The sequence below is a fragment of the Xyrauchen texanus genome, chromosome 10 (assembly GCF_025860055.1).
Source record: "Xyrauchen texanus isolate HMW12.3.18 chromosome 10, RBS_HiC_50CHRs, whole genome shotgun sequence".
In the NCBI taxonomy this organism is placed as follows: Eukaryota; Metazoa; Chordata; class Actinopteri; order Cypriniformes; family Catostomidae; genus Xyrauchen; species Xyrauchen texanus.
In genome coordinates, this window is record NC_068285.1 from 39,858,688 (window position 1) to 39,873,053 (window position 14,366).

General features: G+C 36.4%; 2 protein-coding genes across 2 annotated transcripts in view; both read right to left on the reverse strand.

Moving 5' to 3' along the window:
- Positions 1-2,512, reverse strand: part of smad10a (SMAD family member 10a) — a 31,027-nt gene extending 28,515 nt beyond the window's left edge. The window contains 1 exon segment of the mRNA XM_052135686.1: positions 2,182-2,512. The gene's annotated coding sequence lies outside the window, so the exon portion shown is untranslated.
- A 1,296-nt stretch (positions 2,513-3,808) lies between these two features.
- snapin (SNAP associated protein) lies at positions 3,809-8,390 on the reverse strand. The gene is made up of 4 exons (XM_052135712.1): positions 8,083-8,390; positions 7,766-7,812; positions 6,293-6,411; positions 3,809-6,195 (listed from the first exon to the last, which is right to left on the reverse strand). The coding sequence occupies exons 1-4, from the start codon at positions 8,196-8,198 to the stop codon at positions 6,088-6,090; spliced, it is 390 nt and encodes a 129-aa protein (XP_051991672.1). The 5' UTR covers positions 8,199-8,390; the 3' UTR covers positions 3,809-6,087.
- Positions 8,391-14,366: the final 5,976 nt, after the last annotated feature.

A 14,366-nucleotide genomic window follows, 5' to 3' on the forward strand; every position in this document is an offset into this window, starting at 1 on the left:
ACTAATCTTATCAGTGTAAAGATATATCAAATATTACAACTTCGTTGGCATGATGACATAATGCCGGTAAACCCTGCAATCTGGTGATTGCTGTAGCCCAGGAAAATCCCTTATTTTACCACACTCAAATCATGTTAGCATCTATAATGTTTACATCTTGTGGCTATACTTTTGAAACAGTGAATATTTTAATACTTATTCTATTATATATTTCACGATTTGTCTTTCTTTTTATAAACAATTGATGAGTCAAAATTATTTTTGTGAGTAATGTAACTATCAATGTTGATAGTTCCATAGTGTTTACACTTTTTGGGAAAATCAACTTTCAAACTGATTATGTATAATTGTCTCTGCACATTAACTTCAGACAGGACAATGCATTTTAACATTAAAAAAAGTACACACTTCACCTTTAACTGATTATACTCGGCCACTCTGGTGTCATTGCAGCTACATACGAGTTTGAATTTGCAGATAGGCTAATATGGGCAGAACTTCACAGTGCATGTGATGCAAGAGCCCCTGTGAGACTATGAGATGTTGCAAGTTTTCTGGAGTGCAGTGGTAGTCGAGAGGTAGTGGAGCACTGACGGATCCTGACACTTCAGATCTGTGAGCATCATCAGCTCTAATCTGGGAGGACCCTCTCTCAGATCCTTATTATCAGACTCAGAGACACTCTCCATGTCTATGCAAGTGTCACTTGGCCTTTCATCTGCCTTCAATATGCAGAGCCCCAGAGGAACATCTTTACATTAAAGCAGTAGTTCTCCCAAATTCTGTCAACATTTACTATCATACCATCCCAGATGTGTATGACTCTCTTTTTTCTGCAGAACACAAATTAAGATTTTTAGAGGAATATTCCAGCTCTGTTGGTCCATATAATGCAAATAAATGGAGGCCAAAACTTAGAAGGTCCAAAATTCACATAAAGGCCCTCTAACATTAAATTTTTTTACTCCACTGATGGTATGGTTTACGTTTGGTTATGGTGGTTCAGCTAATAAGCATGCATTCCTCTTTACGGTATTGCAGCATGTACAGCTAAAAACAACTAGTTTTTGGTGCCACTCCATGGGCAGTTTACAGAGAATATGGCGCTCACCAGTGCCCATACACCCAACAACACTTACCGCTTTGGCCACTGGGGGCAGGGTTTCACATTTCGGTAACAGACCGATTTTAACCAAAGAATAGTCAACCTACTGTATCTGATTTCACTGTCAGATCCCTGTTATCAGAACAGACCTGAGATCCATTTTTGGGTAGCGACACAACGGTTGAGAACAACTGTTCTAACCGAAATCCTGCACACATGCATTATTCTCCTCTTATCTTTAGATATAGTAGCAGACTGGGTGTATTACACTCTTATTACATCATTTAGAATGGTGCACCGAAGTAAAGCACGGCTGTCTGCGCCTAAAAACCAGCAAAAAATATCCAATTATGACTAAACTAAAGTCTATGGTGGTATCAACCATCAGACATTAACAAGGAGCAGATTTAACATGTTAGAATGACTATAATCCTGAAAGGATTGATCTCTGAGGAATACATGTTTAATTTAGGCCCGATTCAACAGGACTACATAAAGAAACAGGAGGCCCAAAATATACGGAAGCATGTCCAAGACATACCCATAGCCTGTCGAATGACATTACTGCTGTTGGAGTACATAAAAAATGATAATGTCTCACAAAGTTAGAGCCAATTCAAACTGTTGACTGCTCTGCGGGGAAACAAACGCAGCGGCGACGTTGCCATATTTGGTCACATGACGTCATTGAGTCCGCCGTCTAAACATTGCGCGAGCTCGCGCTGGATAATTTAAGCACGGTTTAGTTGAGATGACATGCAAAACGTTTAAGGGTTCTAATTAAATAATAATCAATAACATCAAGGTGAACTGTTTTATTAATTACATCTTGAACTTGCTGTTGGGGGTGCAACATGCCAGTGTATCGAGATCCTAGACAGTCACGAAATATTTCTAAGGGCATAGATGAGTGTTATTACGACACAGAAAGACACGCAGACACACCTTTCGACGTTATATGCGATATAATAATCTAGATCCACCAGCCCTGAAGCTGAAGCCTGCGCAGTGTCTTGCGAGGTCTCGATTAGTGCTCCGTGTATTCAAAAAAAAATACAAAAACGTTAGATACTCACACATCTGTCGGATTATTAGACGATCTCAAAAGACGGGCTTCTGGACAAGGACGGAGAGGTAGAAATCCGTTTCCCTTTCCCCTCCAGCTTCTAATAAGAGCCTACCGGCGTCGATACGGGACAATCAGGCTCGCTGTCTCCGTCCGCGCATCCTGCCCGCTGCCCCGAAGCCTCTCTCCTCGCGCTCGGTACAATAACAAAAGCGGGTACACATTGTGCGCGTGAGCGACTCGCCCGGCTCTAACCAATCGGGGCTCGAATTTCAAAAGGACGACGGCGCTCAGCCAATGAAGATGCGGCTCTCACGACTGGGCCCCCGGGCCGAGGTCTGTCTGGGTCGCGTCTGGATTGACATATCGGCGCGACTGTTTTTTTAAGGTGGCGCCGCCTAGATGACTCCACCCCATATCAGCCTCCTCGACTCGCTCACCCCGCCCCCTTCATCTCTGCTCAGTTTCCAGCAATGATTGAAATTTACAACAGCAAGTAAAAGCTGTCCAAGCGCTGCATGCTTTAAAGTACAGAAAAAACAGTTATTTCTAAACTAAAAAAAACCACATGAGAAATAAGCACCTATTTATTTTAATGCAATATAATGCCAAATTCGTCCCAGCTGAGTGAGCATACATTCATTTTATTATTAAAGAAAAAATGTAATCTTTTTACTAGTAAAACAAAAAAGCAAATGCATATTAATTTGTCATTTTAATGTGTTTCACTGAACCCTCTGATTCATTAATTATTAAATCCCAAAGTAAAAAATATCTATAATATGTAATGTTTCTTTTTACTGTAGTAATTTGAGTAATTTGTCATTGGCGTACGTTTGGTTTAAAAATTGGTAGGGACATCTTGCAAAGAGGACATTATTCAAAATGTTGATATTAAGAGTGCAAGAAAATATGGTGTCTACATGCACAATATTTACTCATAGAAAAAGTATAATTTTCTATTCCTCTGCTCTAACTTTGTTTATTGTATTTTATAGACAAAACATTATTTTCTTACCTCAATGTTTTTCTCCAATGTGTAAAATAAAAAATATATTGGCTAAATGTATGCTATACAGTGTGTGCAGAAAATCTTAAATATTAGCTACAAATACAAACATCCTTGAGCTACATATACCGACTCATTTTGACGGGCTGCTTACTCGACTCTCTCACACATGCCTATGTCGTCATAGAAACACACACATACTAGACGCTTGCCTAATACTTTCTGCTCCCTGTATTTGTATAAACTGTATATATGAATGCATTAAAATAATACCGCAAGTTAATTTGTTTACCGAATAAAATGTTTAGGCTATATGGTGCAGCCCCACTGGACACCAATTCTTAAATTGTAATGGCAATAAGTTATCTGTGCTGTTATATTAGCATTACAAAAACATGGTACAGTTGCTCAAATTCAAAGGTGTCTTCCTCAAGAAGTATGATATATACTGATACATATATACAACATGAAATACTGATATATATATATATGATTCTACACAACTGTTATATATACATACAACAGTTATGTAGAATTATTAGTAAAGTTTAAATTTAACATCACGGTTAAAATGGCTTTAAACCTCAGAGACACAGCATAATAGAATTGCAACATTTGTTTACAGCAATTAACCAATATATATTTTTTTATTATTATTAAAAATTTTAAACATTAATTAAATAAAAATGCCACAGCCTGCTAAAATCACATTATCACCTCGAAGAAAAATATGCTGAAATGTCAAGCTTTTCCCATAGACTGCCAATGATTTGTGGTCACACAAAATCCACCACAAAGATAAAATATGCTTAAAAATTAAGATTTGTATTAGTGGCTTCCTAAAAACACATTCAAGTAGGAAAAAGAAAACACATCATCAATCTCTATGCTTGGGTCTGTAAGGGTTAAAAATGTCCACAATAGCAGATACCATACTTTATATACATAACAATAATATGAAATCTAGTTTTATAATGTGAATCAGTTACCTATTTAAAATGAAATGCATTTGTAAATGTGTAAACTTTACAATAAGGTTCTATTCTTTAGCATTAATATCATGAACTAACAATGAACATACTATTTGTACAGCATTTATTAAACTTTGTTAATGTTAGTTAATACAAATACAATTGTTCACTGTTAGTTCATGTTATTTAATTGTGCATTTACTGATGTTAACAAATACAACTTTTGAATGTATTAGTATAAACTGAAATGAACATTTACCAAGATTAATAAATGCTGTAAAAGTGTTGTTCATTTTTAGTTCATGATAACAAATGTAGTTAACAAATGGAACCTTATTGTAGTGTTACTGTAAATGTAATTCTCTCCTTCCATCTCTAAAAATCACATCATGGTGACTAACACAGGATCAACATAGCATGCGTATTTCTAATCAATCTTATGATCTTGTCTATTTAAAATGGGATGCTTTTAAAAAGGTTAACTACTTTTAGCACAATTGTAACCATCCAAGCTTCACATGTGGTCAACAACAAATATGGACAAAACCAAAGCTTTAACTTTTTCATTAAACTTATTTGTAATTGAATGAATTTCATTCAGATTTTCAGCAATCTGTCTTTAATCTCTTTCAACAACAAAGTGACTTTTAGGAGGCCCCTCACATGTCTCCAACTTCCTTTCTTGATAGATTCCCTCCCTTGACCTTTGAACTGTCCTGAAATCTTTTCCCTTTCAGCTGAAGCAAGAGGTCACCTTCCACTGCCCTTTCTCCTCTCCTGTTACAAAGCATGGCCGATTTACATAAGAGATGTGCATACCAAAGATTTTGCTGCTGATTTGATTATAATGCAATGCCTTGGATGCCTAGGAAAGTACATTTTCCCCAGAAAATGGTATATTACTTACACACTTCTATTGGCCTGATGCATCATTTGCAACCACACTCAACAAATACTGATGAAACTTGTATTCATTAATTAAATGAACAATACAAATGAAAACCAATGAACATGACAGTCTTTGGGGCACAGTTAAGGACAAATAATACAAGTTTTGTTAACTTTCTTAAAGGAGATGTACACGATTTTAGCTTTTTGAAGCTTTCAAGTGACTGAGCTGTTGAATTAGCCACGCCCCCTCATTCCAAACCCCGCCCTCCAAAGATAATTTTGAGACCAAAACGGAGCAAAAGTGCAGCATTGTTTGTTCCTGAGATTGTCAAATTCAACAGTCCCCTCAATTGACAAACACTATGAATGACAGCCTCAATGATTGACAATGTCCACAGACACATTTTTGTTTGTTGTTTACAAAGTGTCACAGAGACCGGTGTGATATCTCAGGACACTTATTGCAGTAATATCTTTAAGGGAGTTGGAACATTTAACAGCACACTGGCGGCAGAGAATAATTAGATGATGGTGCATACTGAGACCAAAAATATGGAATGAAAATAACAAACTTTAATGCTAACTGAATATTATCAAGATGTCAGAAAAATTTTCAACACTCACATTTTTACGTATTAGATCAAGGATACCAATAGGAGATGTACAAATGTGTTAGGACTAAATATTATATCTGACAGTACTGACAAATACCTATAAACATTTCAACCCTTAATTTGCAAATACATTGCAAATTCATGGCTATGAGGGTGCAGATTTCAGTTAAATTTATTAGAAGTCAATCCTTTCATACAAAATATCATAGGTCCACAAAAAATGAGTGCATATGCACACTGTTGTCCCCCTGACTACTCTTAAAATTAACAGGCTAACATTAATATTGCAATTTGCTGCTGTAGCCATTGCTTTGCATAGCCCAGTGCCTTTTAATGATGCAGTAGGATTTAGCTAATTTACAGCATTGGTCTGTGGCATTGAGCAGTGTTATGGTTCATTATCATTATCCCAGTATCTGAGATCCAGGACATCATTGTTTGCTAGGGGACCGGGAGGAAAATGCTCCAGATGCCTCAAGCATGGTCTTCCTGCGAGCTGTCTCCTTAGCAACATTATGGTTTAACCTTCGCAAACGTTCCTGGAGGCAAAGATGTGACAAAAAAAGAAGACAGTGAGCAATACTGTGCCTGTATGTTTTATAACTAACTGATCCTTTATATGCAACTGAGACTTACCTGTGCATTCTGGAGAATGTTGTTGACAAGCACCACTCTTCGCCTTGCATTAAGAAGTTTTTTAACATATGGGTCTAAATCTAGTGCCACTTTCTGGTGCTCATTAATCCTACACAACTCTGAAAAAGAAATGTGCATAAGACACGGATAATGATTAAGTACACTGTACATGAATTAAGAAAATAAGAATTTTAATACATAACTTCTGTGAGCTTTGGATTACTAAATTCCCTGTTAAGTACACAATACATACAGGGTCATCACGTTAAATCAAATTCTATGAAATAAGAATAACCAAAACCAAGCAAACAGAACTTTCCTCTAACGTTAGCATATAGTTAGTTAATGTTTTATTTTTAAATTCTAATGTTCTAGGAATGTTTGTAGCTTTTTTTTTTATAACATAAACTAGCCTTCCCAAATTGTTGTAGGGAGGTTTTTATGACAACATTATAAGAACTTATACAAACATTCTCTATTGCTTATGTTTAGGTTATATTTTTAATTTACACTTTTTTTTTTTTTTTCCATTAACACTTCAATTTTTCATAACAGTTGCAGAGGTTTTTGATCAATAAGTACAGTATAATATGTAATTAAACTTGCAATTGAACATCATAGTTAAAGGGATAGTTCACCCAAAAATGAAAATTCTCACCCTCATGCCATCCCAGATATGTGAATTTTTCTTCTGCAGAACACAAATTCTTTTTTTTTTTTTAGAAGAATATTTCAGCTCTGAAGGTCCATACAATGCAAGTGAATGACGACCCAAACTTTGTAGCTCCAAAAATCACATAAAGGCAGCATAAAAGTCATCCATACGACTCCAGTGGAGGATTGGCCGAGGACCAAGCTATGGCGTATCGGAGAACCGGCGAGTAAGTGTGTGTCGGTAGTATATCTTGTGTGTGTGTGTGTGTGTGTCTTTTTGGTTACGTTTATAATGAAAATAGTATTTGTATTGTCAAGCCGGTTCCCACCTCCTCCTTTCCCTTAATCCCTTTAAAATTGTTTTAATGATTAATGCGATCTTGTTATCAATTGAGTTCTACTTTGGTCAGTTTTCACCCAAAACCGCTAGGATCACTTCAGTAGACATGGATTAAACAACAGGAGACATATGGGTCTTTTATGCTGCCTTTGTGAGATTTTTGGAACTTCAGAATTTTGGTCATCATTCACTTGCATTTCATGGACCTACGGATCTGAAATATTCTTCTAATAATCTTCATTTGTGTTCTGCAGAAGAAAGAAAGTCATACATATTTGGGATGACATGAGGGTGAGAAAATGATGAGAGAATTCAAATTTTTGGTGAACTATACATTTAATAGGATTTGAACGCATTGTATTGAACAGATAAACAAAGCATTTTATTTTCACCACTTCAAAAACCGTTAATCTTTTTGTCTACTATGTAAAATACAAATTGCATTATTGCAATATAACAATCATGTTTCACCAGCTTACCAGATGCTAAATTGTCAATGTGTTCCCTCAGTTCAACTTGGCTTTCTCTGTGGAAAAAGTCAATTTACACGCTTTTAAAGTCACGGCTATGATTCATACCTTAAAAGTATATACATCGTGCAAGAAAGGACACAAATAAAAGGAATTCCGACAACTGTCATGGTATTTGTAATTAGCAGTGAAAGCATCTCTGAGTCACGAGACGTGCTATCATGTTGACAGTTATTAGCATGCTAGCAAACACACCGAATCTCTTAATTCTGATCAAACGTTTGCGGGATTTAAACATCTACGATACTATTCCCAAAATATGATACCTGACTGAATGCACATGTAAATCAAGCTGCTGTACAGCTGGTCTCAAGAGGTCCAGCAAACCCTCGGCGAGAGCATCTTTTCCTGAAGGGGTTTCCACTACTGCTAGCGCTGCCATCTTTGCTCAGATTGAGCTTTGATTTGACTAGCTCTGTGCATACACCGATCAGCCACAACATTAAAACCACCTCCCTAATATTGTGTAGGTCCCACTTGTGCCACCAAACCAGTGCCAACCCGCATCCCAGAAAAGCATTCTGGAAAATATTGTTCTCACCACAATTGTACTGAGCGGAATCATGTTTAATAGTGACATTTCTGGTCAAGAACTGCACTACCCATGAACCTGCAAAGAACGACCAACCAATCAGAGAGTCGTGGACAGCAAAGTCAGAGCACTTCTAGTGGTACGTACAAGCTTAGCCTAAAATAGCATAACGCGCGTGGTCCCATAGACATTCTATGGATGTACACTGGCGAGGAGACAAGAGGCCATTCTTTTTGAATGGATGTCTATGGAGGAGATGCTTCAGTGTGCTGAATTAAACTACTTTTGTGAGGAAACAGCTCATCACTTAATTAATCAAATTACTTTCCACTAATCTTCAATCTTGTGTGGAGTTTACTTTGATAAATATATGTTTTATAAGAGAAGTCACAGACGATTTTGCAACAGGTAGGTGTCACTTTACGTCTCTCCACATTCATTTGTGTGGTATCTGCAAATGATGACTTACTGTCGTAACACTCTCGTTGACCGTTACGCCCTCACCTTTAATATAGCGGTGGAGGTTGTTATCTCAACAATTAAAAGAATCTCTGGCAAAGTGCACCAAATAAGCTCTTCAGAGATCACCCTCTTCCATGGCGGTGCACTGCAAATTATTAGCTGCTTCAAGGCAAATACTTTGTTTTTTGTGCTTTGGGTCATTTCGCATGTGGTCGAGCACACAGACGAGGGCTATGGGTGGAATGCGGACACTGCTCTCCAACAGAATTTGCATCACGGACAACTGAAATATACTTTGGCCTTCAGTCTACCTACACTCACTACAAACTACACACAAATGTATACTTTACACTGGCAGCCAAAAGTTTGGAATAATGTTCAGATTTTGCTGTTTCGAAAGGGAATTGGTACTTTATTTCACCAAAGTGGCATTCAACTGATCACAAAGTATATTCAGGACATTACTGATGTAAAAAAAACAGCTTCATCACTATTTGAAAAAGTAATTCTTGATCAAATCTAGACATTTGACCCCCATTTCCTGCAGCTATCACTCCAACACCGTATCCTTGAGTAATCATGATAAATTGGTGATTTGGTACAAGAAAATCACTTGCAATTATATCAAACACAGCTGAAAGCTATTTGGTTCATCAAATGAAGCTTAACGTTGTCTTTGTGTTTGTTTTTGAGTTGACACAGTATGCAATAGACTGGCATGTCTTAAGGTCAATATTAGGTCAAAATTGCCAAAACTGTGTAAAACTGAAGATTTCATGCAAAGATGTACACTACATTCTTCAAAGACAAAGGACAACTGGCTCTAACAAGAACAGAAAGAGATGTGGAAGTTCAGATGTACAACTAAACAAGAGGATAAGTACATCAGAGTCTCTAGTTTGAGAAATAGACACCTCACATGTCCTCAGCTGACAGCTTCATTGAATTCTACCCGCTCAACACCAGTTTCATGTACAATAGTAAAGAGAAGACTCAGGAGTTATGGGAAGAATTAGAACAAGACACTTTTGAAACAGAAAATTAAAAGGTTAGAGGGGGCAAAGAAACAGACATTGGACAACAGATAGTTGGAAAAGAGTGTTACGGATCTTAACCCCATTGAGCTTTTGTGGGATCAGCTAGACTGTAAGGTGCTTTGGCAAGTGCTACAGGAAGTGTGGGGTGAGTATCTGGACAAACTGACAGCTAGAATACCAAAGATCTGCAAAGTTGTCATTGCTGCACTAGGAGGATTTTTTTGACGAGAACTCTTTGAAGTAGTTTAAGAAGTTCTGAATTTTTTTTCAAATTGTAATAGTAATTTTCACATTATTAAATGCACTGTGATCAGTTGAATGCCACTGTGGTGAATAAAAGTACCAATTTATTGCCATAAGAGCAAAATCTCTACATCATTCCAAACTTTTGGCCGCCAGTGTATATATCCTGTAAATAATGAATATATAGATTAATATTTTGTAACAAACGATAAATGTATTGTGTCTACCGTAGGGATTTTGTTTCTTCTTCGTGGTATTGTTTTGTGGTATTCGTGTTATTTTAGTTAATTCCCTCATGAGAGATTTTTGAACCTTTGTCTTTTTGTCCAATTTTCAAATACTTTTTTGGTTTAATTCAAAGTTTGTTTTTCAGCTTGGAGCTGGTTGTTTGGTTCATGGTTTGGTTCATGGCTTTTATGAAGGATTTTATTAAATCTGTATGGGGAAAAAATGGTGTGTTTACATTTCTAATTTTTACATGCTGCAGAAGAAGTTCTAGAAGTATGGTGGTCTGATATTGAGACACAGCAAGGCAAGCGCTCTTGGTTCCGCCTTCGTGTGCAGATTTTGAGCGTGAAACGCGGGAGAGAGAAAAATTGCGATGTCAAGATCCCGAGGTAATCGAACTGGGAATGGATCAGAGACTACAAAAATGGAAGAAGTTGAAGAGGAGGATGAGATGGACACATGTAGATGAAAATACAGGGAAGAAAGTAACTAAAAAAAGGAAAGGAGGATAGATCGGAAAGTAGTTCGATAACTAGTGAGAAAGAAGGGGATGAGAGGGATAAAAATAAGAATGATAGGGTAATATTGAAGTTTAAGGGAGATGGAGTAAATTCAATGGCGTTGAGGAAACAAGTGGATGAGATGACATTTGCAAAAGTATTACAAGATGGTGCCTTGTTGATAGCTTGCAGGAACGAAGAGCAAAAAAATAAAGCTGATGGTAATGAATTATAATATGGTAGGACAGAAGTCGTGGGTCTCTGGAGTGATAAATGGAGTTCCATTAGGAGTTAATATGGAGGAATTAGAGAATGTAGAGGGAGGAAATGTCATGGATGCAGTTAGTTTACAAATGAACAGAGAAGGTAGAAGAGTAGACAGTTTGTCTGTATGTCTTAAATTGGAAGTGAAAGAAATACCAGATCGAACCCGATTAGGATGTATGTAGCTCCTCCTCTGAGGTGTTACAATTGCCAGAGGTATGGTCATACTGCAGCAGTATGTAAATCAAAAATAAGATGTGTACGATTTGGAGGGGAGCATGAATTTGGGAAGTGTGAGGAAGGAGTAGGATTGAAATGTTACAATTGCGGAGGTAGTCATAATGTGGCATACGGGGGCTGTGAGGTGAGAAGAAAGGCAATGGAAAATTAAAAATAACCTGACGTATGCTGAAGCAGTGAAAGAAAGAAATAATACGAATAAGCAGAGTGGAAAAGAAAGAATGGAGTAAGGTAAAGGAACTGAAGGAACAGGTAGAGTAATTGGTGAGGGTAGATTATCAGAAGACACAATGATAGTAAACAAGAAAAACGTTGTGCCCTATATGGTAGAAGTGATTAACTGTACTGCACAGACGGAAAGAAGAACAGAAAAGATCCAAATAATTGTTAAAGCGGCAGAGAGATTTCTAGAGATAAAAGGATTGAAATGGGAAGATATAAGGGAAAGTCTTAATACAGAATCTCAGTCAAGTCAGGAGACTTGGGTTGGTTAGTATTGTTTATGTTAATCATCTTAATGGAATGCCAGCAGCCTTTGTGCCAATGGTCAAGAATTTAAAGGTTACATAAACCAAATGAAAGAAAAGCCAGACATAATATGCATTCAAGAGTCATGGTTGAATTCTAGATTAGATTTTGTTTTAAAAGGATATATAAGTGTAAGAAGAGATAGGGAGGAAGGTAAAGGTGGAGGGTGTGTCACGTTTTTAAAAGAGGGAATGCCTTATAGAATTTTGGAGAAAGAGGTTACAATGGAATATATAGTAGCAGAAATATGGATTAAAAAGAAGAATTATGTAATAAAAAACTTTTATAATCCATGTAATAGGTTAATACAGGAGAGTATGGAAGAAATAAAAGGTCTAAATGGTGAAAGGGTGATATAGTGTGGGGATTTTAATGCCAATAATACTTTCCACAAATGGTCAGGTTATTGAAGAGCTGATGGAAAGGAAACATTTTGTTTGCTTAAATGATGGAAACTCCACACGAATGGATGTGAATTCAGGAAGGGAATCAGCAATAGATGTAATAATTGTATGTAAAAAATATGTAAAATTGGGATAATACATTGGGAGGTTTCAAAGAAATGTACAGTTGGTAATGATTATTTTCCCATAATAAGTACAATTGTATAATTGGTGTCTCCAAAAAATTGCCCTAGGTGTGGATGTGGAGGTGAGTGTATGTCTGTCTATGTGTGGCCCTGCGATGGACTGGCGACCTGTCCAGGGTGTCCCCCGCCTTTCGCCCAATGTTAGCTGGGATAGGCTCCAGCCCCCGCGACCCTGTACACAGGATAAGCGGTTGACGATGGATGGATGGATGGAAGTACAATTGTAAATAATGAGATCAGGAGGGAAAAACAAGGAAATACAGGAAAATGGAAGTTTGAGAAAGCTAACTGGGGAAAATACAAAATAAGGAGTGAGGAAGGAATGAAAATGATCAGGATTAATGAAGGCAAAGATATTGTAAGGATAAATATTGAATTAGTTTCAGTGATAAAGAATGTATCCCAAAAAGTAAAGGAAAGAGGGTGGAGAAAATAGTTCCATGGTGGAATGAGAAGTGTACAATAGCAATCAGAAAGAAAAGGAAAGCATTTAAAATATTGAAGAAAACACATAACTGGGAACATATGATAATATATAAGAAAACTCAAGCAGAAACCAGGAAAATTATAAGGGAAGTAAAGAGAGATCATTGGAGATAATTTTGTGATGAAATTGTTAAAAGTACTCCAGTTGAGGAAGTGTGGAGCATGATTAAAAAGATGAGAGGAATTAGGAAAGAATATGAATACCCAGTTTTAAGTATGGATGAGGATAATGCAATAAGTGACAAAGAAAAAGCAGAAATGTTCCAGAAAGAGTTTTTAAAAATAAATAGTTCCGATAACTTGACAAAGGAGAGTAAGGAAATGAGGGAGAAGCTGCTAAGAAAACATCCATTTATATTGGAAAGGAGAAGGGCAACGGATGGTTTATTGGATGTTCTGTTTTCATTCCCTGAATTAAGGTAACAACTCCAGGACAAGATTAAATAAGTTATATTATGTTAAAAAAGTTAAGTGAAGAATCACTTAGAGTAATATTAAAGTTTTATAACAGAATATGGGAAGAAGGGATTTTACCTCAGAGTTTAATTAGCTTTAATTATCTCTATAAAGAAACCTGGTAAAGATCCAAATGTACCTCTAAATTACAGACCAATAGCTTTAACCACATATTTATGCAAATTAATGGAAAAAATGATTACTGACAGGCTAATGTATCATTTGGAGAAAATGATGTTCTTTTCTCCATATCAAAGTGGATTTAGATGTGGAAGGGGAACAATGGATTCAATACTGAGTTTGGAATCAGATATAAGGAGAGCCTTGATAAATAAAAAAACAGTAGTAGCAGTTTTCTTTGATATTGAAAAGGCTTATGGTAAATTATGGAAGGAAGGTTTGCTGATAAAATTAGATCAGATAGGAATAGGTGGGAGGTTATATAATTGGATTAAATATTTTTTAATAAAAAAGTGAAGAAATATAAAAGTGAAGATTGGAGAGTATATATCAGAAAAAGGTCTGATTGAAAATGGGACCCCACAGGGTAGTGTCATAAGTCCATTGTTATTTACTATTATGATTAATGATGTATTTGCAACAATAGATATTAATATAGTAAAATCGTTGTTTGCAGATTATTGAGCTCGATTAGAGGAAGAAATGTGGATTATATTGTGGATAAAATGCAATCAGCTTTAAATAATGTCGGGAAATGGTCTTATAAATGGGGATTTAAATTCTCTGTAGAGAAATCTAAATATATTTTATTTACAAATAAAAGGTTAGGTAGAGATATAAATCTAAAATTATATAATAAGGAATTAGAACAAGTTAAAGTGAAAAGATTTCTAGGAATGTGGTTTGACAGGAAAATTACATGGAGTACTCGCATAAATAAAATGGAAGAGAGATGTAAGAAGATTTTAAATGTAATGAGGTGTGTTTCAGGTCGTGAATGGGGGGGCTGATAGAATGGCACTGA